The 25,787-nt window shown below is 41.7% G+C and overlaps 1 protein-coding gene across 3 annotated transcripts in view; it reads left to right on the plus strand.

Annotated features, from left to right (window-relative positions):
- Positions 1 to 25,787, plus strand: part of LOC141153700 (alcohol dehydrogenase 1-like) — a 54,794-nt gene that overhangs the window by 11,190 nt on the left and 17,817 nt on the right. For all 3 annotated transcript variants that reach the window (XR_012247342.1, XM_073638770.1, XM_073638759.1), the window contains exons 2-5: positions 634 to 735; positions 4,127 to 4,268; positions 20,709 to 20,796; positions 21,182 to 21,401. Coding sequence is in view for 2 of the 3 variants with exons in the window: in XM_073638770.1 (XP_073494871.1) it covers positions 634 to 735; positions 4,127 to 4,268; positions 20,709 to 20,796; positions 21,182 to 21,401 (552 nt within the window). In the remaining variant the exon portion in view is untranslated. The remainder of the gene's footprint in view (positions 1 to 633; positions 736 to 4,126; positions 4,269 to 20,708; positions 20,797 to 21,181; positions 21,402 to 25,787) is intronic.

Raw genomic sequence — 25,787 nt, forward strand, 5'->3', positions numbered from 1 at the left:
TCTGCACCAATCTGTAACTGCTCTTTTTAAGAAAATATTGAGCAGACAGAGTGGTGATTTTTATTTATTTTTAAATAACACTTACCACCATATTTGATAAGTGTCACTAAAGGATCCGACTTTCTAGAAACAGTCAGGTCCAAACTTCTGGGTTATGTGATATGAGCAAGCAGAACAGGATCCCACAACCCTTCACAGCGCTCTTAAAGGGACTACTTGTCAGCACAGAATGTGTTCAAACTAAGTTGTGCTTAATGGCAGGGCCAAACATTTACAGTGAGTACGGAAAGTATTCAGACCCCTTTAAATTTTTCACTCTTTGTTTCATTGCAGCCATTTGGTAAATTCTAAAAAGTTCATTTTTTTTCTTCTCATTAATGTACACTCTGTATCCCAAGAGTGTAGAACCCAACCATGTAGTCTCTGTATGGAGTTTCCATGCTCTCTGTAGCTTCAGCTTGGGTAGAGATCTGTTCAGATGTCATAATACAATGTATCACATTTCTATTGAGCTATATGGCCCTAACTGATTTTTTGTAGCAGGAAATAGTTTTTCTTTTATATGATAGACTAAATGTATAAATACAATACAAAAAGCTCTGTTCATATCTGTTCTCATCTAATGTATTGCAGGTTATAAAGTGCAGGGCCGCTATTGCTTGGAGTGCGCATCAGCCACTTGCCATTGAAGAAATTGAAGTGCAACCCCCAAAAGCCAATGAAGTTCGGATAAAGGTAACAATATTTAGTGTCAGTAAAGCTATAGAGACCTTTTTTCACTTGGGGCGAATATTCTGGTTGCTGCCACCAGCTCTGTAATTAAAATGCCATTCTGGCATTAAGGCTATGTGCCCACGTTGCATTTATGAAGCAGAAAATTTCTGCTGCATAAATGCAAGTCCTCTCCCGGAAAAACGCATGCGGAATTCCGCACGCGTTTATCGCGCATTTTTCGCGCGTTTATCACGCGTTTTCCACATGCTTAATTGCCTTGCGTTTTTTATGCATTGGACAAAGGCAATTCCGCTTGCGGAAACGCAAAATTAAATGACATGCTGCGGATTTTTGAACGCGGCATAAACGCTGCGGAAAAATCCGCAGCATGTGCATAGAACTTGCGGAATCCCATTGGGGACCATGGGGTGCGGATATACATGCGTTTTTCAAGCGTTTACGCTGCGGAAATTCCGCAGCATATACGCTTGAAAAATGCTACGTGGGCACACAGCCTTAGAAGAGAAACTCAAAATAATTCTGCAGGGTCATTGCACACACTGCAACAGTACAAGGCTAATACCTCACCACACACATGTATAATTACCATTTTATATCACACTGTTGTCCCCTATGTGCTCCAGCCGCAGACCAGGTGGGTAGGAGACGGTTCACATCTTACATTGCTGACGTCCTCTTCAGGCTGCTCTCCTTCTCTGCAGTCTCCATAGTTTTGTGCATTTCATATTGTGACCCCCAGTGCTGAGCTTCTCGCATTAGTCCCCCATTACTCTCGCCTATGATTCCTAGTGCTGGAATTGAGCAAAGTGAAGTGGAATTACAGGCTGTAGGCCTAGGCAGAAAGTTCTATACAATTTTTTTTTTAGCCAGTAACTGGGGAGTGATGAGGGAAACTACAGAAAATATTTACCAACTATATATTACGAATTTTCACTTTATACTGCATACTTACAAAAGGTTACAGTTGAAATCAGAAGTTTACATACACTATATAAAAAGACACATATGCATGTTTTTCTCAATATCTGACATGAAATCAGAATAAACCTTTCCCGTTTAGGTCAATTAAGATTACCATAATTTTTAATATTTGCCAAACGCCAGAATAATGAGAGAGAGAATGTTTTAAGGCTTTTTTATTACTTACTAAAAAAATACGTAGAAAAACAGTATATGCACAATAAAATGGTATGCCAACACTTAGTGTTATAATACAAGCAATTTTACTATAAGGATATACATTAAGTGCAAGTATAATGATATAACTAATATCTGTGTTTTAAGAAATACAGTGGGTACCGAAAGTGTTCAGACCCCTTTACATTTTTCACTCTGTTTCATTGCAGCCATTTGGTAAATTCTAAAAAGTTCATTTTTTTTCTCATTAATGTACACTCTGCACCCCATCTTGACTGGAAAAAAAAACAGAAATGTAGAAATTTTGGCAAATTTATTAAAAAAGAAAAACTGAAATATCACATGGTCATAAGTATTCAGACCCTCTGCTCAGACACTCATATTTAAGTCACATGCTGTCCATTTCCTTGTGATCCTCCTTGAGATGGTTCTACTCCTTCCAGCTATGTTTAATTAAACTGATAGGACTTGATTTGGAAAGGCACACACATGTCTATATAAGACCTCACAGCTCACAGTACATGTCAGACCAAATGAGAATCATGAGCTCAAAGGAACTGCCCAAGGAGCTCGGAGACAGAATTGTGGCAAGGCACAGATCTGGCCAAGGTTACAAAAGAATTGACTGATACTTGAACTGTTCATAATTCCCTCCACCTTGACCAAAGCTCTAGTTTCAGCTTCCGAAAAACAACCCCAAAGCAAAATGCTGCCTCCACCATGCTTCACTGTGGCTATGAGTTTTTGGGTATTTTTTGCGTCAAACATACCTTTTGGAATTATTGCCAAGATGTTCAACCATGGTCTCAACAGACCATAACACATCTTCCCACATGCATTTGGCAGACTAGATACAGGTTTTGGCAAACCATAAATGGGCTTTGATGTTTTTAAGAAAAGGCTTCCATCTTTCACCCCTAAATCACAGGCCAGACATATGAAAAATACAGCAGACTGTTGTCTCATGCAGTACACAACCAGTACTTGCCAGAAATTCATGTCACTATATGCCTCTTGACAGCCTCCTGGACAAATTTTTTTTCTTGTATTTTCATCAATTTTTAAGAGACGTCCAGTTCTAGGTAATAAAGCCACTGAAAATTGTTCAAGAAGTCAGCGTAGGGTAATTCATCACTATTTACAAATTGCCAAAGTCAAATAAACCCTAACTAAAGACTACCAAAATATAACCTTTATTAATAAAGTTAATAATAGGGCTAATGTGCAATTGATGGTAGTCAGACATTACTGGGATACATTTGCCCAGACCATTAGTCTATGGGATGATGTGTATATAGAACAGTAATGACTATCACTGCTGGGATACAATTACCCAGGTAATGGATCCAAAGATTAAATAAGGAGTATTGACCAGTCAAATGGGATACAATTACTCAGATTTGGTATAGAGACAGTTAAAGATGATAAATATCTTTGCATAAATATTAGTGACCAGTCACTTGTAGGATACCATTAGCCAGGTTTTACCTGGGTAATTGTATTCCAGCAGTGATAGTTAATTGGGATGATTTATATAGAGCAATAATGACTAATCGTCTGGGCAAATGTTTCCCAGTGAGGTCTGACTACCATTAGTGTGTTTTTAATTGTTCATTAGCCCTATTATTAACTTTTATCAATAAGCGACACCGCATTAGGATATCTGGCCATGGTGTGGCTTCAGTCTGGCGATGGACTGGCGATAGAATGGCCCCGAACAACAGTATCAGAGCCTTTTTATGCATAGCTTAAACAAAGGAACTACATATTGCGGCAAAAGGCGTATACATGATAACATCATACTGCAGGGAAGACGTGTGATAATGCAACATGACAATATTCATGAGGATTTTTTACCAAACTCCATTAAATCCATAAATCCCTATGTCCTTCTGACCTAAATGAGTTTTCTCCTAATTCTAAACCTATTGACAACTACTGTATATTGTTGTTCTGATTTCTATACCACAATTACAATAACATTATTTACTACCTAATAACACCACTTATTTACTTTCACAATGACCTGCAGCTGTTCCCATTAGCCTTTTTGTATACTAACCATACTTGCTAATGGCACTGACATCATTTTTTGACTCCATTGTGACTAGGACATGTGTAGGACATGCATCTCATTAGCTGCAAAACTCAGGTTTCAAACTTCTGAACAAGATGGCTGCTAGGTTTAACATGGCTGTTCAGAATATTAGGACTTCTCATTCTCTTACACTATCTATAAATAATTTTTATGCAGATGGTTAGTTCAGCAATATGTCGGACAGACGATCACGCATTGCATGGCAATATGAAAAATATACATTTTCCAGTTATTCTTGGCCATGAAGGTGCTGGAGTGGTTGAAAGTGTTGGTGACCAAGTGACGGAACTAAAACCAGGTATGAATCTAGGTCTATGTATGTATGTATGTATGTATATGTACGTATGTATGTATAGGTTATTTTGGATTTGCAATATTCTCTTCTTATCTACTTGTACTTGGATCCAGGTCCAAACTAGCTATAGGACAAATCTGGCACATGGGCCAATCAGGCAGTGGTCCGCCCCAGCCTGCATGTTTAAAAGTATCAGCGTTTTCAGGATGACCACACTGTTAACAGCTATAGTGGAGCGGAGAACAATTGGCTAATTGCTCTGCCACTTACTCCGGCAGGCTATTTCGAGCCTGTGTCCTGTTAGAGGCTGGCGCCACACAGTGGACGTCGGGCGCAGCAATGAGCACACTGTATCACACTACATGTGAAGGCCCACTGTAGACAAGCCTAGAGGTACACAAGCTATACATGTTTATAGGAGGCTATGGGGTATCATACTGTGTGTGGGGGGTTGGTGAACCATCATAGTGTATGAGGGCCATCATACCGTGTTTGTGTGTGTGTGGGCAAGGGGATGTGGGGACATCATACTGCATGTTGGGGGGGAAGTGGGGACCATCATTTATAGGAAGGCACAATGGGGAATCATTATAGGGAAATACCAGGGTATTATTATTATAGAAAATCATGGGGGGGGGGGGGGGGGGCTTTTTATTGTTATAAGGCGGTACGGGGTCATTATTATTCTAAGAAAGCAGAGGGATGAATATTATTAATGGAGGCACAGGAAGAATTATTAATTTGAGGAAATACAGAGGGAACATATTACTTCATATGGGCACAGAGGGGCATTATTGCTGTGTAGTGCACTACATAGTTTGTGTAGAGGTGTGGGTTCTGGAAATGCAGTAAGTCATAGACTTCTCTGTTACATTTTGCATGGTCGAGTTATGGATGGAAGTAGTAGTCATGGCTGTCTGGGCCAAATGAAAAATGAATACAATTAACGGTCAGTTACTGGTGAGTATCTGTTCAGTATACACATAGGGTCTGCAAATTAATGGTGAAGAACTGATTTTAACATTATATGGTCACTGTATTGTGGTAATATCAGTCCTAATGGTTTTGATTAAGGATCAGTATGGTAGTATTATCATTACTCTATATACTGGTAATATTTGATTATGGACTGTAGGTATTATTTTATTATTTATTATATTGATGCTAATAAGTACATCAGCAATCTTAACTTGGGTATGTGCACACGTAAGTATTTAGTGCAGACATTTCTGCACCATTTCTGCATCTCTTGGAAATAATAATGCAGCGTAAAATAAGTGCGTTTTTTGATGCAGTTTTTACACTTGTTTTTGTTGCAGATTTTTCCCCAATCATTAGTATGGGTGAAATCTGCAGCAAAAATGCTGAAAGAATTGACATTCTGTAGATTTAATATGCAAATTGCCTCTTCAGAGAAAAAGAGGACTTGAACTCTATAGCGCCACCTATTGGAAGCAGCAATCCTTCATGTCACAATCAACCCTTTGAGTCGTGCGATATGACTTAGGATAAGATTAAAATCTATAAGTTACAAATAAGCAAAGTGTGCATGAGACTTTAGGTTTCTCATTCACTCTTCTGGCATCAGGAAACCTTTTAGATTTTGTGACAAACCTGCGCAGAAAAATCATCAAAAACATGACAAATATCCAGCATGTGTACATGCCCCAAGAAACGAGTGCAAGGGAAAAGGTTGTAGGTGAGAGTAGTAGAAGATGGACAGTGCCCAACTAGCTCTGAGTGCTATTTTAATATGGTAACTGCTCACTCAAGCATAGCCCATATTATGCTCATTGTTGTAACTCGTCAACATAATGGTACCATCCAATCAGGTCACTGTCTTTTAGTTCTGCAAGCTCACACACAGCTGCTGATGACAACACCTCCCCAAAGATGGCACTCTTAGGGCACAGTTAGATGGCCGTAAGATTAGGACTGTAATGCATGGACAGCCGTCGGCTCTCCCGACTCTGTGCCAGCTTCAAGGGTCACTTACAAACATGAGAGCAATGGTCTTCGTCATCCTGTGGATGGCGTACTTGCTTTTTGGAAAAGTCTTCATAACAAAGGTCTGTGTCGAGGTTTCCCCTCAAGGTATATAGTGACAGCTATCTATTCCAAACACAGTTGTGCCCATACTTAAAACTATTGACAACAATTGATGCATGTGTACAGGGCCGGCTCTAGGTTTTTCTGGGCCCCGGGCGAAAGAGTCTCAGTGGGCCCTTTTAACACATACCACGATTCATGATGCACAGGTACGGCGGAGAAATATATATATATAGTACACCGGGCCCAGCCTGCCCCCTCATCCTTCACATATGCAGACACGCGCACACACGGTACGCAGACATATGCACGCACACACGGTACACAGACATATGCACGCACACATGCACGTACGCAGACACATGCACGCACACACGGTACGCAGACATATGCACGCACACACGGTACGCAGACATATGCACGCACACACGGTACGCAGACACATGCACGCACACATGCACGTACGCAGACATATGCACGCACACACGGTACGCAGACATATGCACGCACACACGGTACGCAGACATATGCACGCACACACGGTACGCAGACATATGCACGTACGCAGACACATGCACGCACACACGGTACGCAGACATATGCACGCACACATGGTACACAGATATGTACACAGACATACACACATTTTTATACAAATTCTTAAAGACATATATAAAACAGACAAATATATATGCACAGTCATACACACTGACATTCACATACATGCACTCACACAGACCCATTACAAATATTTTTAATATGGGGATTGGGGAAGCCTCACTCACCTGTCCCCGGTCCAGTGTCCTGTCCAGCAGCTCCTCGGGTATGGGGCAGTGCAGGGCCCCCGGCGTGTCACAGACTTCATGGCCCTGGAACATCAGAGGGACCCACTTGCGGTCGGGTCCGGGCCCCTCCCGCCCATCTGTGCAGGACCTCCACTCCGACGGTGTTTGATTGCCGGCACTCCCCCCAGACATGGCCGCGCGCTGTGCGGTTGTGTCTGCTAGTAATGACGCAGCAGGGGCGACACACAAGCACAATTAAAGGTGCAGTGCCGTCGACCCTGCCGCGTCATTACTAGCAGACACAGCCGGACAGCGCGCGGCCATGTCTGAGGGGAGTGCCGGCAATCAAGCAGCGCCTGCGTCCCTGAACAGGTGCCGAGGAAGCTGCCAGGGCCCCGACAGTGAGTGGGCGGTGGGCCCCGACAGTGAGTGGGCGGTGGGCCCCTCTGATTTTCCAGGGCCCCGGCACTTGCCCGGGTACGCCGGGTGCTGACGCCGGCCCTGCATGTGTAGACCGTGAGAAACAAGAGGAAAAAGAAGCCGACCATAAAGTCCAAAATACCAGATGTAGTGAATAATATATTTATTGGTAACAGGTGACAATAATGTATAGCAGATCAAATACAATGATTAAAAACATCTAAAAAACAGGGGCGCATATCCGGATGGTGTGCAAAATTTATGTGGGAAAGTTTTAATGTAAATAAAGTGCACAGTATTGCAGTATATAAAAATAATAAATAGTATATGTAAGAGCTAGTGCTTCAAAAATTCCCCTAAATTATGTGCAAAATATATAATATATAATAAATCAATGTCAGTATCTTCGCATATGTGCAATGGCACAATATGTATTGCACATGAATATGTTAAAGGAGGGGAAAGAAAAAACCTGCAATAGTCAATAACTGCAAAAAATTCATCTGCACTGGAGCCAAAACAAGTCAAATGTGACAATGTGCATATAAGATATACATGTATATTGACATAATTGGCATGTATCAGAAGTAAAAATTACTTACAAATAGTATACTAAATTGTTCCCACAGACCGGACCGTGTCCACCCCGACGCGCGTTTCGGCAAGCGCCTTCGTCAGGGGGTGGAGACATCAGGCAAACAGGAAGTATAAAAACAGACGGGGAACCAATGAGAAGGTGCCAATCGTATAACGGGTGTGTGGTTGTGGACCAATCAACAAGAAGGGGGCGTGGTGTGACGCGATGCGAGCTCCGGCGTCAGCACATCTCCGCGGCAACCACGTCATGTGACCCGCAGTCATGGGACCACATGGGAACACGTGACCCGGAACCACAGGACCCCATTGAAGACGCGGCCGGCACGGAGACCACACAGACACCAGAGCGCGCCCGCGTGCCGCCATCTCCAAGGTGATAAAGGAGGCGTGATATGACGCATATGATGCCACGGCAACCGAGGGCAGCCGCGACCCCTGCGTCATGTGACCAGCACCCAGCCAGTGCAAACATCACATAGAGACACAGCGGCCGCGGGTATCCAAGGCAACATGGCAGCAATGCGTACCACCTCCAGTGTGAAAGAATCAATTACCAGTGTTAGAACGAAAAAGAGGGGGGAAGGAAAGAGGAAGAGAGACATGCCAATTATATCCAATAGGGACGAAGTCCAATTGATTAAATAAGATGGTGACAACAAAAATAATAATAATGATGAAAAATAAAAATAAAATGATATACACATAAAGTGTGGAAAAAATGAAAAAAAAGGAGAATAATATATGGTAGGATAAAAAGACTATAAACAGTGTATAGTGTAAAAAGTGTAATAATAAATGTGTATGAATAAAGTGAAAGGTACAATATAAAAGAGAATGTAGGGACTGTGAAAAATGTAAAGCGAATGTGATGAGTAGTGGAAAAATGTGCAAGTGCTTACAAAAATACCATGAAAAATGTAAATATTCATAAATAAATGTGAATAAAAAATAATGAATAATAGATAATAATAAAAAAATGAAGAAAATGTGCAAAAATGACTAAATGCATAAAGTGACAAAGAATGATGATGTGAATATGTGTATGACTAAATGTGTTCATATAAGCATGAACGTGGATATGTGTAAAACTATATATATATATATATATATATATATATATATATATATATAAAGTGCATGGGCACATATACATATACGTGCAGCAAAAAATAATATTATACATACGCCATATATTAGTACATTGAAAAACCCTCAAAATAATATATTCATACATTGAGTCCACATAAATCCATCGTATAAATCCAATTCATATCTACAAAACATATGAAGACATGACACTCCACATGATAGTATCCACCACATTCTTGGACCCCAAACGACAGGAGTCGGTATGTGAAAATCTATGAAGATCATATGTTGATGTACAACGATCGATGTAAGTCCATTCAATGTTCACCAGATATATAGAGACGTGACACACCACACAGTCGTATCCCCCGCGTAATCGGACCACAAAAAACAAAACTGAAAAGATACAAATATATAGTCATCAGTTAGAACCCAGAGCTAGTTGTAACTATAAATGAATACCACAACACCCGATAATAATCAGAACATACACTAATAAGTATAAATTGTTAAAAATGTTAAAAAATAAATGATAAAAACAGACCTGATATCACATAGATGGTCAGAGAAACGGGATAAAACTATTGTATTCATTGAGACCAAAAGGATGAACCGTATTTAGGGTCCAAATCCATTTCATTTCCCGCTGAGCAAGATTGCGACTAATATTACCTCCTCGAATAGTGGGAGAAATGGAGTCAATACCACGGACCATAAATTTCGTACTATCACAATCGTGATGGATTTTAAAGTGTCTAGGAATTGTCTTCAGAATTGATACATCTTTCTCATCTCTAGCAGCCATAATACCCAAGATATGTTCTCCTACCCGCACTTTTTTAATTGTCGAGTTGTCATCCCAACATAAATTTTAGGGCATGGGCAGGTGGCATAATATATAACGGCCTTAGTTGTACAAGAAATTTTTTTATTAATTTTATATGATTTGAGTCCCTTTGAATCCGCAAAAGTGTTAAATCGTTCAATATTGGGACATGCCACACATCGCCCACATGGTGAGCAGCCCCCTATCTGAGGGTTGCTATCCAAAAATGTCTTAGGGGGCGTAGATTGATAATGACTTGTAACTAATTGATCATGTAGATTTTTTGATCTCCGAAAAGTAATTTGTGGTTTGTCCGGAAGGTACTTAGATAATGTGGGGTCTGCCAAGAGAATAGGCCATGATCTATCAAGACATTGTCTCATGGCCTCAGCATGGGCATTGAACGTCGTAATGAAGTGAACATAATTCTTGTCAGTTGATTGTTTGGAGGAATACAAGAGTTGTTCGCGTGGTGTATGTTTGGCTCTATGGTAAGCCCTTTTGACCATTCTGTGGCTATAGCCACGTTCATGAAAACGGGCCCTGAGATCCAAGGCTCGTTTCTCAAAATCTGTATCCAAAGAGCAAATCCTACGAAGTCTCAAAAATTGACCAACAGGAATAGAGTTGATCATAAAGGAGGGATGAGCTGAAGAAGCTTGTAGGAGCGAGTTAACAGAAGTTGGCTTACGATACATGTCGGTTTGTAATACATTGTTGGTATCACGTTTAATATTCACATCCAAAAAGTTGATGGATGAAACATCCGCCTCAAACGTGAGGTGAATGTTATAATCATTGTTGTTCAGCTTAGACATAAAATCAGTGAGAGAATCCCTAGTCCCCTGCCAGATCAGGAATGTCGTCAATGTACCGCGTCCAAAAGAGGACGCGGTCCATTGACGAGAAACGATCCGACAGGAAGAGGTCTCTCTTCCACAGCCCCAGGAACATGTTGGCATATGAGGGCGCAAAAGCTGCGCCCATCGCTGTTCCTTGGAGCTGCAGGTAGAAAGACCCCTTAAAAACAAAAAAATTATGTGATAAGGAAAATTCCAAAAGTTGTAGAATAAAGGAAAACATTGCAGTAGATGTATTAGAGGTTTGTAAAAAGAATTGAACAGCTTTGATTACGTCCGCATGCCTGATGTTGGTGTAGAGGGCCTCTACATCACATGTGACCAATAGCGTATCATCGTTGATATGTAATCCATCAACCTTTTTTAAAAATTCACTCATATCTTTTGTAAATGATGGAAGACATTCCACCAAAGGTTGGAGTTTTGCGTCAATAAATTTATTGACCTGCTCCAAGTAATTGCCCATACCCGAGACAATCGGTCTGCCCGGTGGTCTCTCCATGTTCTTGTGTATCTTTGGAAGAAGGTACAGTGTGGGAGTAGTGGGCTCATTAACTTGGAGTGCCAAGAAAAGTTCCTTAGTTATGACTCCATTGTCCTTGGCTTTTTTAGATGTTTTTAATCATTGTATTTGATCTGCTATACATTATTGTCACCTGTTACCAATAAATATATTATTCACTACATCTGGTATTTTGGACTTTATGGTCGGCTTCTTTTTCCTCTTGTTTCTCGTTATGTTTTTCCGACTGTCCTTTTCGCTTATACTGGTCCTTTATTCTGGTTGGTGCAATAATTTATATATATATAAATGTATAAATATATATATATCTAATACCTCCAGAAGTACATCTCATTAGGCATCCTTGTATTGTGTTATTAATGTGTAGACCGTGTAGTGGGGTGGTCTCTCCCAGAATTCAGCTGGCCGAGGACAAAGAACACGACCAGGCAATTTGTTAAACTAATTTTTACGAACAACAAAAAGTGTTACCCTGGAAACTTAAGACAGAAACACAGATAAATATCACACACACCTAGCCCAGATCAGCTAGGACCCCAGCGCTGCACAACCGATAGAACATACTGGGCCTATCAGATACACTATAATGTGTCAGACCTGTGGTTATGCTTAATGCGGCAACCGGGATGAGTGCAAGAGGCGGTCCCTGCAGTGGTGCAGCGCAGAGATTCACAAACTTAACAATTCTCTAAAATTACAATTCAGTTATGCTCTCTTTACACAAGCTCACCCACCGAGGGTGATATTCAATTAGTAATCAGAAGGCCTGGATGTTTATTTTGTAATGTTACTTGCTCTGTTGTGTATTAAGATAATACGGAAGGTTTTGAGCCTAGTCCACTTAAATGGATTCATGATTAACAGTCTTTTGTGTGCCAATCCAGAAAATTGAGATAATTTTCCTTAAGTTGCAACAACAGTTTCAAGATCCATGACACCTAAGCAATCATCCCTTGAGGTAAGCAGTCAGACTCATATGTGAGATGTGTCCTGCTGATGTTTAAATAGTAGCTCACAGAAGATCTTCTGGACTGGATTGAATTGCATTTACCTTTTTAGTTTTGAGAAGTATTAAGCCGACCCTCCCACTATACACTTTACTGTCAGCTGAACAATGGTATGGTCACACTTTTGTCCGACATCTATTTACCACAAATCTCGCACATTCAGGAGCTCTCAGGTGGCCAAGCGCTCTTGTATTCTCTAGAGAGCCAGTACTAGGCATCTCAAATAGCGGCTTATCTCTTAGGACTTGCTCACACAAGTGTATAAATCGGACAAGTGCAATCTGATAAAAAAAAAAAAAAAGGATTGCACTCGGACCAATGTTATTCAGTGAGGCAGTACAGTTCTGCTTTTTTTTTCTCAGCTGTATTTGGCGTGAGGAAAAATCTCAGCATGCTGCGATTGACTCCGAAATCGGATGGGTGCGAGAAAAAAAAATCAGATGCTAAGCCATCAGTATGGCATCTAATTTTTTCTCGGGTACATTGCAATTCCTTAAGATGGTAAACTGTAAATGGATTAATAGCTGCTGAGTACTGATGGGCGAGCACTAAAATGCTCGGGTGCGCGATGCTCGGGTCGAGCAAATTGGAATACTCTGGTGTTCGACCCGAGCTATGAGCCCAATGTAAATCTATGGGAAACTCAAGCATTTTTCAGGCGGCTCCCCCCGGCGGTCTGCAGAGGCCTAAAAATTGCCCAAATCGATGGGAACAGTGCTCAAATGACATGGGAGCAGCATGTTGAGGACCCCTGGAAGCTTTTCTGACTCCCAGGTCACTGCTGTCAACAACGTTGTCAGAGTATTACGCCACTTTTGCGAACTCACATTGGATTGACTGCTATGCACGAGCGATCCCCGCATGTTTTTTTTTTGGGTGTCTAATAACCGTGAAACATATGGGCGGGGACTCGAGCATGTCACTCGAGCACGCGCGATACATGGTGCATACCTGAGTACCCGATGCAAACTCAAGTAGTGAGCACTTGGGCTCAAGACTAATGACAACTTATTCAATATGATGACCTAATGTTATCAAATTCTGTGTTGTACCTCTGGGTTCAAAATGTTCACTATACCCTTTAATAAAATCCTTGAGGGGTGTAGTTTCCAAAATGGGGTCACTTGTGGGGGGTTTCCACTATTTAGGCACATCAGGGCGTCTGCTCTCGATTCCAGCTAATTTTGCTTTCAAAAAGTCACACAGTGCTCCTTCCCTTCTGAACTCTGCCGTGCGCTCAAACACTGTATTTTCCCCACATAAGGGGTATTGGCGTAGGAGAAATTGCACAACAGTTTTTGGGGTCCATTTTCTTCTCTTAACCTTCTCAAAAGTTAGATTTTTTAATTTTTTTTATTTTCACGGCTCCATGTTATAAAGTTCTGTAAAGCACTTGGGGGTTCAGGGTGCTCACCACACATCTAGATAAGTTCCCTGAGGGGTCTAGTTTCCAAAATAGTGTCACTTGTGGGGGATTTCCACTGTTTAGGCACATCAGGGGCTCTCCAAACGCAACATGGCGTCCGCTAATTATTCAAGCAAATTTTACATTCAAAAGTCAAATGGTGCCCCTGCCGTGCGCCCAAACAGTGGTTTTCCCCACATATGGGGTATCTGTGTGCCCAGGTGAAATTGCACAACAAATTTTGGGGTCCATTTTTTTCCAGTTACCCCTGCGAAAATAAAAAAATTGGGTCTAAAGTAACATTTTTGTGAAAAAAGATAAATGTTCATTTTTTTTCTTCCACATTCCAAAAATTCCTGTGAAATACCTGAAGGGTTAATAAAGTTCTTGAATGTGGTTTTGAGCACCTTGAGGGGTGCAGTTTTTAGAATGGTGTCACTTTTGGGTATTTTCTGTCATAAAGACCCCTCAAAGTGACTTCAAATGTGATGTGGTCCCTAAAAAAATGGTTTTGTAAATTTTGTTGGAAAAATGATAAATTGCTGCTCAACTTTTAACCCCTATAGCTCCCTAATAAAAAAAAAAAATGTTGGTTCCAAAATTGTGCTGATGTCAAGTAAACATGTGGGAAATGTTATTTATTAACTATTTTGTGTGAGATATGTCTCTGATTTAAGGGCATAAAAATTAATTTTTGAAAATTGCAAAATTTTTAAAATTTTCGCCAAATTTCCATTTTTTTCACAAATAAACGCAAGTGATATCGAAGAAATTTTACCACAATCATGAAGTACAATATGTCATGAAAAAACAGTCTCAGAATCAGGGGGATCCATTGAAGCGTTCCAGAGTAATTACCTCATAAAGTGACAGTGGTCAGAATTGTAAAAATTGGCCTGGTCATTAACGTGCAAACCACCTTGGGTTGTAAAGGGGTTAAAGGGCCAGCAGTGGGCTCTCACTATTCTTAGAGAGCCATCAGCCGGCTATGCTTTGTTGTTCCCATAACTAAAGAGTGGGTCTCCTATACTGTTATTGCGTATGCAGTGAGTGGCAGGGCTGTCCAATACCCCTTTGAAAATTTGGACGCATCCCAATACCCCTTTGTAGAGACTTGGAGAAGGGCCTCCTGAAAACAATGTTCCCATTATTAGGAAGTGGGTCTCCCATAGTATTGGCCTATACAGTGAATGCAAGGGCTGCCAAAAATTGGGAGGCACTCTAATGCACGTTGGTAGAGACGTGGAGGAGGGCCTCATTAAAAAAAAAAAAAAAAAAATGTTCCCATTAGAAAGGAGCGGGTCTCCTATACTTGTAATGCCCATGCACTAAGTGTAAGGGCTGACCAACATTTACCCATGGGTGGGTTGGGGGGGGGGGGGGGGGTATACATGAACATACTGTATAACAATTTTTTTTTTACAAGCATCATAAACACCCTTTAAAAAAATTATGTGGGTGTTGCATCACAGACGACGGTCACCCTGGTGATATGGTGGTGGAGGATGAGGATGAGGAGAAGGAGGAGGACAAGAGCAAATAGCCAAAATCAGGAAGCGTATACCCAAGTGTGAGTGTGAAGAGGTGCATGGGAACACACCTCCAAAAAAAAGACACTGGACATTTGGTGGTGTTGAGAAGTCTGGCCCAATCCAGCCCTTGTTCATTTTTATAAGAGTCAGCCTGTCAGCATTTTCAGTTGACAGGCGGATGCGCTTATCAGTTATAATTCCACCAGTGGCACTAAAAACCCGCTCTGATAAAACGCTAGCGGCAGGGCAGGCCAGGACCTCCAAAGCATAGAGAGCCAGTTCATTCCACCTTTCCAGCTTGGATACCCAATAATTATAAGGCACAGAGAAATAGCGGAGGACGTTGGTACGGTCGGCAAGGTACTCCCTCAGCATCTTCCCAAACGTTGCACTCCTTGTGAGAGTACTCCGCGCCTCAGGGCCTGTGCAATGGGAGGGGCTGAGAAAACTCTCCCAGAACTTTGACAGTGTTCCCCTGCCTCTGCTGGATTGGAGTTGTCTCTCTTGGCTGTACTCCTTGGTTGTCCAACGAACTGTGACCTCTGTGCCAGCGTTTTCAGATGGGAATTTTTTTAATAGTTCCGCAACAAGGGCCTTCTGGTACTGCCCCATTTTTGTAGACCTGTCCACCTCAGGAATAAGAGATAGAAAGTTCTCTTTGTAGCGTGGGTCTAGAAGTGTCACCAACCAGTAATGACTGTCACACAAAATTTGGAGAAAGCGAGGGTCACGGAAAGGCAGCGTAACATAAACTCAGCCATGCATGCCAGACTGCTAACAGACAAAGCTTCTGTGTCCTCACCAAGAGGATGACTGACCATGCTCTCCTTCTCCTCTCTGTCCTCAGGCCATCCACAATGAACAGACGATATGACAGTTGTGCAGGTAGTACCGTCTATAGCGCATGAAAATAGCTCCTGTTCTTCCTCCTCCTCCAGCCCAAATGCTGCTGAAGCACGGCAAAAGAACCGAAGCTGTAGCTGACTTTCTAAAATGGGCACACAGGCGGCGTACTTTGACAAGCAGATCTGACAGATCCGGGTAGGTTTTGCAAAACCGCTGAACCACGAGGTTAATCACATGGGCCAGGCATGGTACATGTATGAGTTTGCCTTGCCTCAGAGCCGCCGCCAGGTACCGGCCATTGTCGCATTGTGCGGTGTGTCACCTAAGCGTATTAGCTTCAGCACAGCCTGTTGCCGCTTGGCTGAGGCAGTGCTTCCAGCTTGTGAGTGATGTGGTCATTTCGGAGAAGGAGGCTGAGGGGGATGAGGTGCAGGAGCTGTATACTGAGGGGGCAACCCTGATTGACCTAGGGCCCGTAATCCTTGGTGTCCCGGCTTCCACAATGTTAACCCAGTGTGCCGTCAGAAAGATTTACCGTCCCTGCCCACAAGCACTGGTCCACGTGTCCGTGGTTAAGTGGACTTTCCCTGTAACTGCATTGTTGAAGGTACGGCTAATGTTTTGGGACACGTGCTTGTGTAATGCAGGGACGGCACACCGGGAGAAATAGTGGCAGCTGGGGACCGAGTACCGAGGGACGGCCACCGCCATCAGGTTGCGAAAGCTTCCATTTCCACGAGCCTAACACCAATGCTTCTGCACGCACAACAGCAGAAGAAGCAGTGGTGTCACCCGCAGACACTGTCCCTGGACCCTGGTATTCGGCCCATAAAGTTGGGTGCTTTACTGCCATGTGCCTGATCATGCTGGTGGTGGTCAGGCTGGTAGGTTTGCTACCCCTGCTGATGCTGGCCTGGCAGGTGGTGCAAATGGCCTTTTTTGGGTTATCAGCAGAGTCGTTAAAAAACAGTTGTACTGGCAACTTCCGTCGTGTTGGTGTTACAGGGAACGGTTGCCCGCCTTCTGTCTGTGGCTACCACACTGCTTCTTCCTGCCTGTTGGGGTGCTCTGCCTCCCTCCCCCTGTGTGCTGCTGTCCTCGCTCTGCATGTCCTCCTGCCAGGTTGGGTCAGTTACTATATCATCCACCACCTCGTCTTCCACTTCCGCACCCTGGTCCTCCTCATGACTTTCTGGCAATTGTCTCATCGTCGTCCACCTCTTGTGACACTTTCCCACCGTCGCCTTCATATGACCGTGGCTGCTCAAATATTTGGGCATCGCTACATGCGATCTTCTCTTGCCCTGCTTTAAGTGGACCAGGCAAGAGGCCCGAATCTATAAATGGAAAAGTGAACAGCTCTTCGGAGTGTCCAAGTATGGGATCAGTTGTCTCTGGGTACTCGGCATGGTGGGAGGAAGGAGGATCAGGGTGAGGAATATGCTGTCCAGACTCATGGCTACTGATACTTGACCGTGTGGAAGACAGGGTGGTGGTGGTGATGGCTAAGTGACTGAAAGCATTATCTGCTATCCAACCAATAACCTTTTCACACTGCTCTGTGTTCAATAGTGGTGTTCTGCGGTCCCCTATTAATTGGGACAGGAAGGTCGAGCGAGAAGATGTGGGTGTTTGTTGTGGCACAATTTCAGCTTGCCGACGGCCTCGGCCTCTGCATGCACTATCGCCATCACATCCAGTTCCCCGTCCCTTGCCACATGCCTTGCCGATTTTAAATGGAGGACAATATCTTCCACGCTCACTACTAATGGTTGAATTTGGAGCGAACTTATTTGTGATCCGTGTGACAGACAAACCACAGTTTTAAATAGCTGGCCTGTAGGTAACTATTTTTAACTGCAAACTGGTGTCAATAACTTCACTGACACACTGCAACAAAATTTCAATGGAGGCCAGAAGTGGCAATATTTTCAGCGCAATTATATGTGTTCTGTGTGACGGACTGTAATGCAGCGACTTGCTGGCATTACGGTAATTGTCCAGGATGTGTTTTACCTGACCATGTACCTTCCCCCTCAGGTGACTGGTCACATGACTGTGACATAGCACAGGTCCTGTGCGCACAGAATGTCTGTCTGATCACATGACTGTGACATCAGCAAGGTCCTGTCAGTGTGTGTGTGTGTGTGCACGGGATGGATATATAAACCCTGCTTGATGGGAGACAAGTGTGTTCGGTGTGTTGGGCGTGAGGCCTGTTCCCCGTGTGTGTGGGACACCGTGATACAGTGAAGCCTGGCAGCCTGAAAGGTCGAGGCTGGATCTTGTGTAGATGCCAGTGGCCTTGGAAGGCAGCGGCTTGGTGAAGAGTCCGGAAAGGCGCAGACTGGATGTGTGTGAGTGAAACATTCCAGTAGCCTTAGACGGGAGGACGGCTAGAGACCCTCACCTGGGAAAGCCTTAAAGCCACAGTGGTGGCGGATTAAATGGACTGCAGCAGCTAAAACCCGGCAAACGTAATACACTTTGTGATATGGACACTTGTATGGACATTGCTAAAGTATTACCTTGCTGAAGGCTGTAACCTGGGCCAAGTGGGCCGGACTGCCACTTGGGCTCGTGGACATTATGTGTGTGAACAGCAGTTTATGATAATAATAAACTGCTGCATTGTGAAATACCAGAAGGACATTGCACTTGTGCTTAATTTACCCGATGCAGCGAGTATCCCCCATTATGATGACTAGCACTGCCTTACACGGACAAACCAGTTTTAAATAGCTGGATTTTTAGCACTGTAATATGCAAAGGACCTGGCTGTATTCTGCAGTGCCAACAAGCAAATGGCGCAGAAAAACGGTGTTCTCTGGATTGCTTTTTAAGCAAATAATCAAGATTAAAATAAAAAACAAAATTATTATTGGCCTCTGATACCTGGGGCTATTTCTACAAATATCTGTTAAAGCAGCAGACAGAACTGGAATGGACCCTCTTGCTATTGTAATGCAGCGGCTTGCGGCATTACTGTAATGGTCCAGGGGGTGTGCTCTAGCTGACCATTTACCTCTCCCTCAGGTGACTGATCACATGACTGTGACATCAATGCAGGTCCTATGTGTGCACTAAAGGATATATAAATCCTGGTGGTTTGGAAACAGGGTGAAATGCGTTAGGCCTGATCCCTGTGTGTGGGACACCATTAGCCTGGAGAGCCTGGAAGAGAGAGGCCTGGCGAGGCCTGGTGAAGCCAGGAAGGCAGAGGCTGGATCTAGGATACCAGTAGCCTTTTGAAGGCACGTGGCTTGGAGACTACATCTGGGAAGCCTTAAAGCCACAGCTGTGACAGAACCGAACTGAGAGAAGCAGCTAAAACCCGGCAAAGGTAAAAACGCTGCTTGATGTGGACATTGATATTGTTACCTTGCTGAAGGCTGTATCAGGAGCCAAGTGGACATATCTGTCATTGGAAAGGCTCTTGGACATTATATGTGTAATATGTCGGTGAGCCACTGACTATGTTATGTGCGGTTTATGAGGTGTAATAAACTGCTGGACTGTGAAATACCGGAAAGACGTTACACTATGTACACTGCGAACGCCGAGCATCTCGAGCAGTGAGAAGCTTGGGCGAGCACCGAGCAGTAGCGAGCATGCTTGCCCATCACTACTGCTGAATAAAAAGAAAAATGGATTACACACGGATGACAAGTGAGAAAGAGAAAACAAAATCTGGACCCTTTTCTGGATGAGAATGGAACATATATATATATATATATATATATATATATATATATATATATATATATATATATATATATATATATATATATATATATATATATATATATATATATATATATATATATATATATATATTATATTTTTTTTTTTAATACACGCTTGGGTGACCCCAGGCTTAGAGAGAAAAATGTTTGCAAGTCCAAAATCAGACATGCTGGATCCTTCTTCAGTAGAATAGAAGGACATAATCCAAACTTGGGTGGAGTAAAAAATCTTTTTATTCTGCCAAAACAGTGCAATGCTTCGACAATGCCAGTCTTTATCAAGCATTGTCCTTCAATTCTACTGATGATTAATTTATCCAAGTGAGCTCCTTGGAGATTGGGACACTGCATTTGTGTAGGTATGATGACTTGGTTCCTGGAAGTCCTTAGAGTGCTGCTGTTAACTTTTCTATTTTCAATGCTGGATCCTTCTGCCCCCCCCCACCTACAGGAGGACAGTCAGGAGGCCCCCAAAGACATTAGACTAATGGTCAAAACCATCCTTATCGATTTAAAAAAAAAAAAAAAAGTCAACTTAAAAAAAGTTTTAAAGTGATCGATCTATGGTCCATTGCCTCATGTAGTTGAAGTTGGAATAGAGCAGTGGTGAAGTATGTTCTGTGGGACTGAATTAAATGGCTCAGCATTGTACAACATAAAGCTGTTCAAACATTGCTTTAGATCTATGGTAGGCTGCTACCTATGGAATAATCTGATTTATTATCTAAATATTACCGTATTATTATTTTTTTCTCAAGGGGACAAAGTGATCCCACTATGTATTCCTCAGTGTGGAAAGTGCAGTTCTTGTCTTAGCCCGAACACCAACTGCTGTCTAAAAACACAGTAAGTATTTTTTTTTCTACTAAACGTCAAATAGTTGGCCTTTTAAATGTATTCTTCCCATCACTGCACAAACAGCTGACACCTCTGTGGCTAGTACTTTTGATTGACTGATAGTAGAATATATGAAATTAGCATGTGAGTCAGGAGAAGACCTCTTGGCTCTAAGACAAAATCATCAACATTAACAGAAATAAACACTTGAAATAGATCACTGTTTATAATGACTCTATATAATATGAGTTTCACTTTTTGTACTGAAGAACTGAAATAAAGTAACTTTTTGATGATATTCTAATTTAGTGAGATGCACATGTATTTCCAAAGGAAGCAAATGTCTAATTAACCCCCTGACTCCTATGCTTTCTCCCCATCTTTTTGAATACAGCATGTGTGAAGCCCAAAATGTAATGCCTGATAAAACCACAAGGTTCTCGTGCAAGGGGAAGACTGTGCATCACTTTTTATGGACAAGTACTTTTTCAGAATATACTGTAGTACCTACCGATTCTGTTGCAAAGATTGATGACAGAGCACCACTAGACAAGGCGTGTCTTTTTGGTTGTGGATTTCCCACTGGATATGGAGCAGCTGTCAATACGGCGAAGGTGAGGAATTATTTGTGTTCTTTTTTTTTTTGTTTTGTTTTTTTTTTTTTAATATATTGCTTATATTAAATACAAAATTAGCCCAAATAACTCTTTATACAAGAAAATAAGGTGCTGGACAATTAATATTACCAGCACTACCAACTCAATGCCACTACAAAAGCTTTGTCACAATGCAAAAGTAAACATTTTATGGACAAACGTATTGGCACATGTATAAATTATACCTACAGTAGGCTTTTTGACCGCTCATTCTAATTCCATAGCCATGAGTATGGAGTTGGTTCTATCTTTGCAGCTATAACAGCTTCCACTCTTCTGGGAAGGCTTTCTACAAGATTTTAGAGTATATATTTATTTGTTTTTTTTGTTTTTTTTCTTCCCCATTCATCCAGAAGATAATTTGTGATACTTGGTATTATGCCTGATGATGTAAGGCTTCTAAGCAGCAGCCATAAAAATGCCAAACCCGCATAGAAATTAAAAAAACAAACAAAAAAAATCGCCATTTTCCGAGACCCTTAACTATTTAATCTTGCCATCGATGTAACTGTGTGAGGGTTTGTGTTTTCTTGGGCGATCTGAAGTTTTGATTGATACCATTTCAGAGTAGATATGATATTTCTTCTTCTTCTTCTTCTTCTATTTTATTTTTATTTTTTTAAGATCTTAAATTTAAATGAGGGATAATTAAAAAAATACTTTTTTAGAATATGTATGTTTATAAAGATTTACAAGACATTTCTCCAGCTATTCCGCCAATGGTGATTATAAGAAATGACTTTTATTCAAATTCCATAAAATCATTTTCCATAGTCCACACAACAGAACAGTATAGACGCAGAGACCCCCATGGATTACGCGTTTCGACATTTACAGTGCCTTCTTCAAGGTCCAAATCCTGTCTAGATAGAACTGACAAGGAATATATAAGGCATATAATTGTTTGGAGGAGAAGCTACAACCAACTGGGTGTGACCTCAATTTGTATGCATGCATCAGCCTATCAGCCTTTCCTATACCGAGAAAATGTCAACATTATTACTGCTAGTTACTTTGATGCTCCATATAGACAGAGTATACATAGACCATGAATTAAAAAACATAAATATGTGAATATAAAAAGAAAAAAGATTTGTTTTTTTTCTGTATACAATAATGATTATAAATGACACAGTGAAAAACCCAAGTTGAGCAATAGAAACAGATTGCAATATATTATATGATATGTGCCATACCTGTACCTATACAAGAAATAACAGGATATAGATGAACAGAAATCGTTTTTGTTAGGGTAAATTAGAGTAGGGATAAAATTAAAACTTATAATAACATAACAAGCTATGTAGTTAGGAAAAAACAAACAAACGTCAAAAAAAAAACCAAAACCCTTGTCTGTTCCCTTCTTTTTACTTGTTTATTACACTGTGGTCCCATACTAGTATTGTGTAATTAGATCTAACCTACTATTTAAACCATGTGGGATACGTGTGTCTAACAAGAAAATCCACTTACTTTCTCTTTTTAACACCAATTTATCTACAGGGTGGGTCATTTATATGGATACACCTAAATTAAATGGGAATGGTTGGTGATATCAACTTCCTGTTTGTGGCACATCAGTATGTGGGGGGGGGACTTTTCCAGATGGGTGGTGACCATGGCGGCCATTTTGAAGTCGGCCATTTTGTATCCAACTTTATTATTTTCAATGGGAAGAGGGTCATGTGACACATCAAACTTATTGAGAATTTCATAAGAAAAACAATAGTGTGCTTCGTTTTAACGTAACTTTATTCTTTCATGAGTTTTTTACAAGTTTATGACCACTTATAAAATGTGTTCAAAGTGCTGCCCATTGTGTTGGATTGTCAATGCAACCCTCTTCTCCCACTCTTGACACACTGATAGCAACACCGCAGAAGAAATGCTAGCACAGGCTTCCAGTATCCGTTGTTTCAGAGGCTGCACATCTCTTATCTTGATGGTATGGTGTGGTATATGGGGTACAAAGATAGTGGGGCCATTCTTTATCAATGGAAACCTCAATGCCACTGGATATCTGAAATTGCTACATGATGATATGTTGCCCTCTTTATGCACTGAAGATGGCACATTCCCTGATTTTTACCAACAAGATGGTGCACCACCACATTATGGGTGTCAGGTCTGAGCATTCCTACATGAACCGTTTCCTGGAAAGTGGATTGGTCGTCGTGGGCGAGTTGAACGGCCACCAAGGTCTCCCGATCTGACCCCCTTAGACTTTTATCTTTGGGGTCATCTGAAGGCAATTGTCTATGCTGTGAAGATACGAGATGTGCAGCGGTATGCTATTCCATCTGGTTTGCGTGGTCCAATTAAACGCAAACCGGATGGAATAGCATGCCACTGCAAGATGCTGTGGTAGCGATGCTGGTTCAGTATGCCTTCAATTTTGAATAAATCCCCAACAGTGTCACCAGAAAAGCACCCCCACACCATCACACCTCCTCCTCCATGCTTCACGGTGGGAACCAGGCAGGTAGAGTCCATCCGTTCACCTTTTCTGCGTCGCACAAAGACACGGTGGTTGGAACCAAAGATCTCAAATATGGACTACTCAGACCAAAGCACAGATTTCCACTGGTCTAATGTCCATTCCTTGTGTTCTTTAGCCCAAACAAGTCCCTTCTGCTTGTTGCCTGTCCTTAGCAGTGGTTTCCTAGCAGCTATTTTACCATGAAGGCCTGCTGCACAGAGTCTCCTCTTAACAGTTGTTGTAGAGATGTGTCTGCTGCTAGACCTCTGTGTGGCATTGACCTGGTCTCTAATCTGAGCTGCTGTTAACCTGTGATTTCTGAGGCTGGTGACTCGGATAAACTTATCCTCAGAAGCAGAGGTGACTCTTGGTCTTCCTTTCCTGGGGCAGTCCTCATGTGAGCCAGTTTCTTTGTAGCGCTTGCAACTGCACTTGGGGACACTTTCAGAGTTTTCCCAATTTTTCGGACTGACTGACCTTCATTTCTTAAAGTAATGATGGCCATTTGTTTTTCTTTACTTAGCTGCTTTTTTCATGCCATAATACAAATTCTAACAGTCTATTCAGTAGGACTATCAGCTGTGTATCCACCAGACTTCTGCACAACACAACTGATGGTCCCAACCCCATTTATAAGGCAAGAAATCCCACTTATTAAACCTGACAGGGCACACCTGTGAAGTGAAAACCATTTCCGGTGACTACCTCTTGAAGCTCATCAAGAGAATGCCAAGAGTGTGCAAAGCAGTCATCAAAGCAAAAGGTGGCTACTTTGAAGAACCTAGAATATAAGACATGTTTTCAGTTGTTTCACACTTTTTTGTTAAGTATGTAATTCCACATGTGTTAATTCATAGTTTTGATGCCTTCAGTGTGAATGTACAATTTTCATAGTCATGAAAATACAGAAAAATCTTTAAATGAGAAGGTGTGTCCAAACTTTTGGTCTGTACTGTGTATGTGTATATATATTATAATATAATATAATGCATATGCATAGTGGATACGGAAAGTATTCAGACCCCTTTAAATTTTTCACTCTTTGTTTCATTGCAGCCATTTGGTAAATTCTAAAATGTTCATTTTTTTCTCATTAAAGTACACTCTGCACCCCATCTTGACTGAAAAAAAACTGAAATGTAGAAACTTTTGCTAATTTATTAAAGAAAAACTGAAATATCACATGGTCATAAGTATTCAGACCCCTATTGAGTAGAAGCACCCCTTTGAGCTAGTACAGCCATGAGTCTTCTTGGGAATGATGCAACAAGTTTTTCACACCTGGATTTGGGGATCCTCTGCCATTCTTCCTTGCAGATCCTCTCCAGTTCCGTCAGGTTAGATGGTGAACGTTGGTGGACAGCCATTTTCATGTCTCTCCAGAGATGCTCAATTGGGTTTAGGTCAGGGCTCTGGCTGGGCCAGTCAAGAATGGTCACAGTGTTGTTCTAAAGCCATTCCTTTGTTATTTTAGCTGTGTGCTTGGGGTCATTGTCTTGTTGGAAGGTGAACCTTTGGCCAAGGTTATATATTTTGTTGGCGAAATAAGTACTGAACATGTCACCAATTTTCTAAGTAAATGTATTTCTAAAGGTACTATTGACATGGTAACAAACCATCCAATTCACACAGGCAAAGAAATCAAACCATAGATGTCTATAAATTAAGTTGTGTAATAATGAGAAATGACAGAGGGAAAAAGTAAGGAGCACACTTACTGAAATTTAATTAATACTTCATACAAAAGCCTTTGTTGGTGATGACAGCTTCAAGACTCCTCCTGTATGGAGAAACTAGTCGCATGCATTGCTCAGGTGTGATTTTGTCCCATTCCTCCACACAAACACTCTTCAAATCCTGAAGGT

Source organism: Phyllobates terribilis, unplaced genomic scaffold (assembly GCF_046119375.1).
Source record: "Phyllobates terribilis strain yellow unplaced genomic scaffold, ASM4611937v1 Scaffold_1__5_contigs__length_1240528914, whole genome shotgun sequence".
NCBI classification, from domain to species: domain Eukaryota; kingdom Metazoa; phylum Chordata; class Amphibia; order Anura; family Dendrobatidae; genus Phyllobates; species Phyllobates terribilis.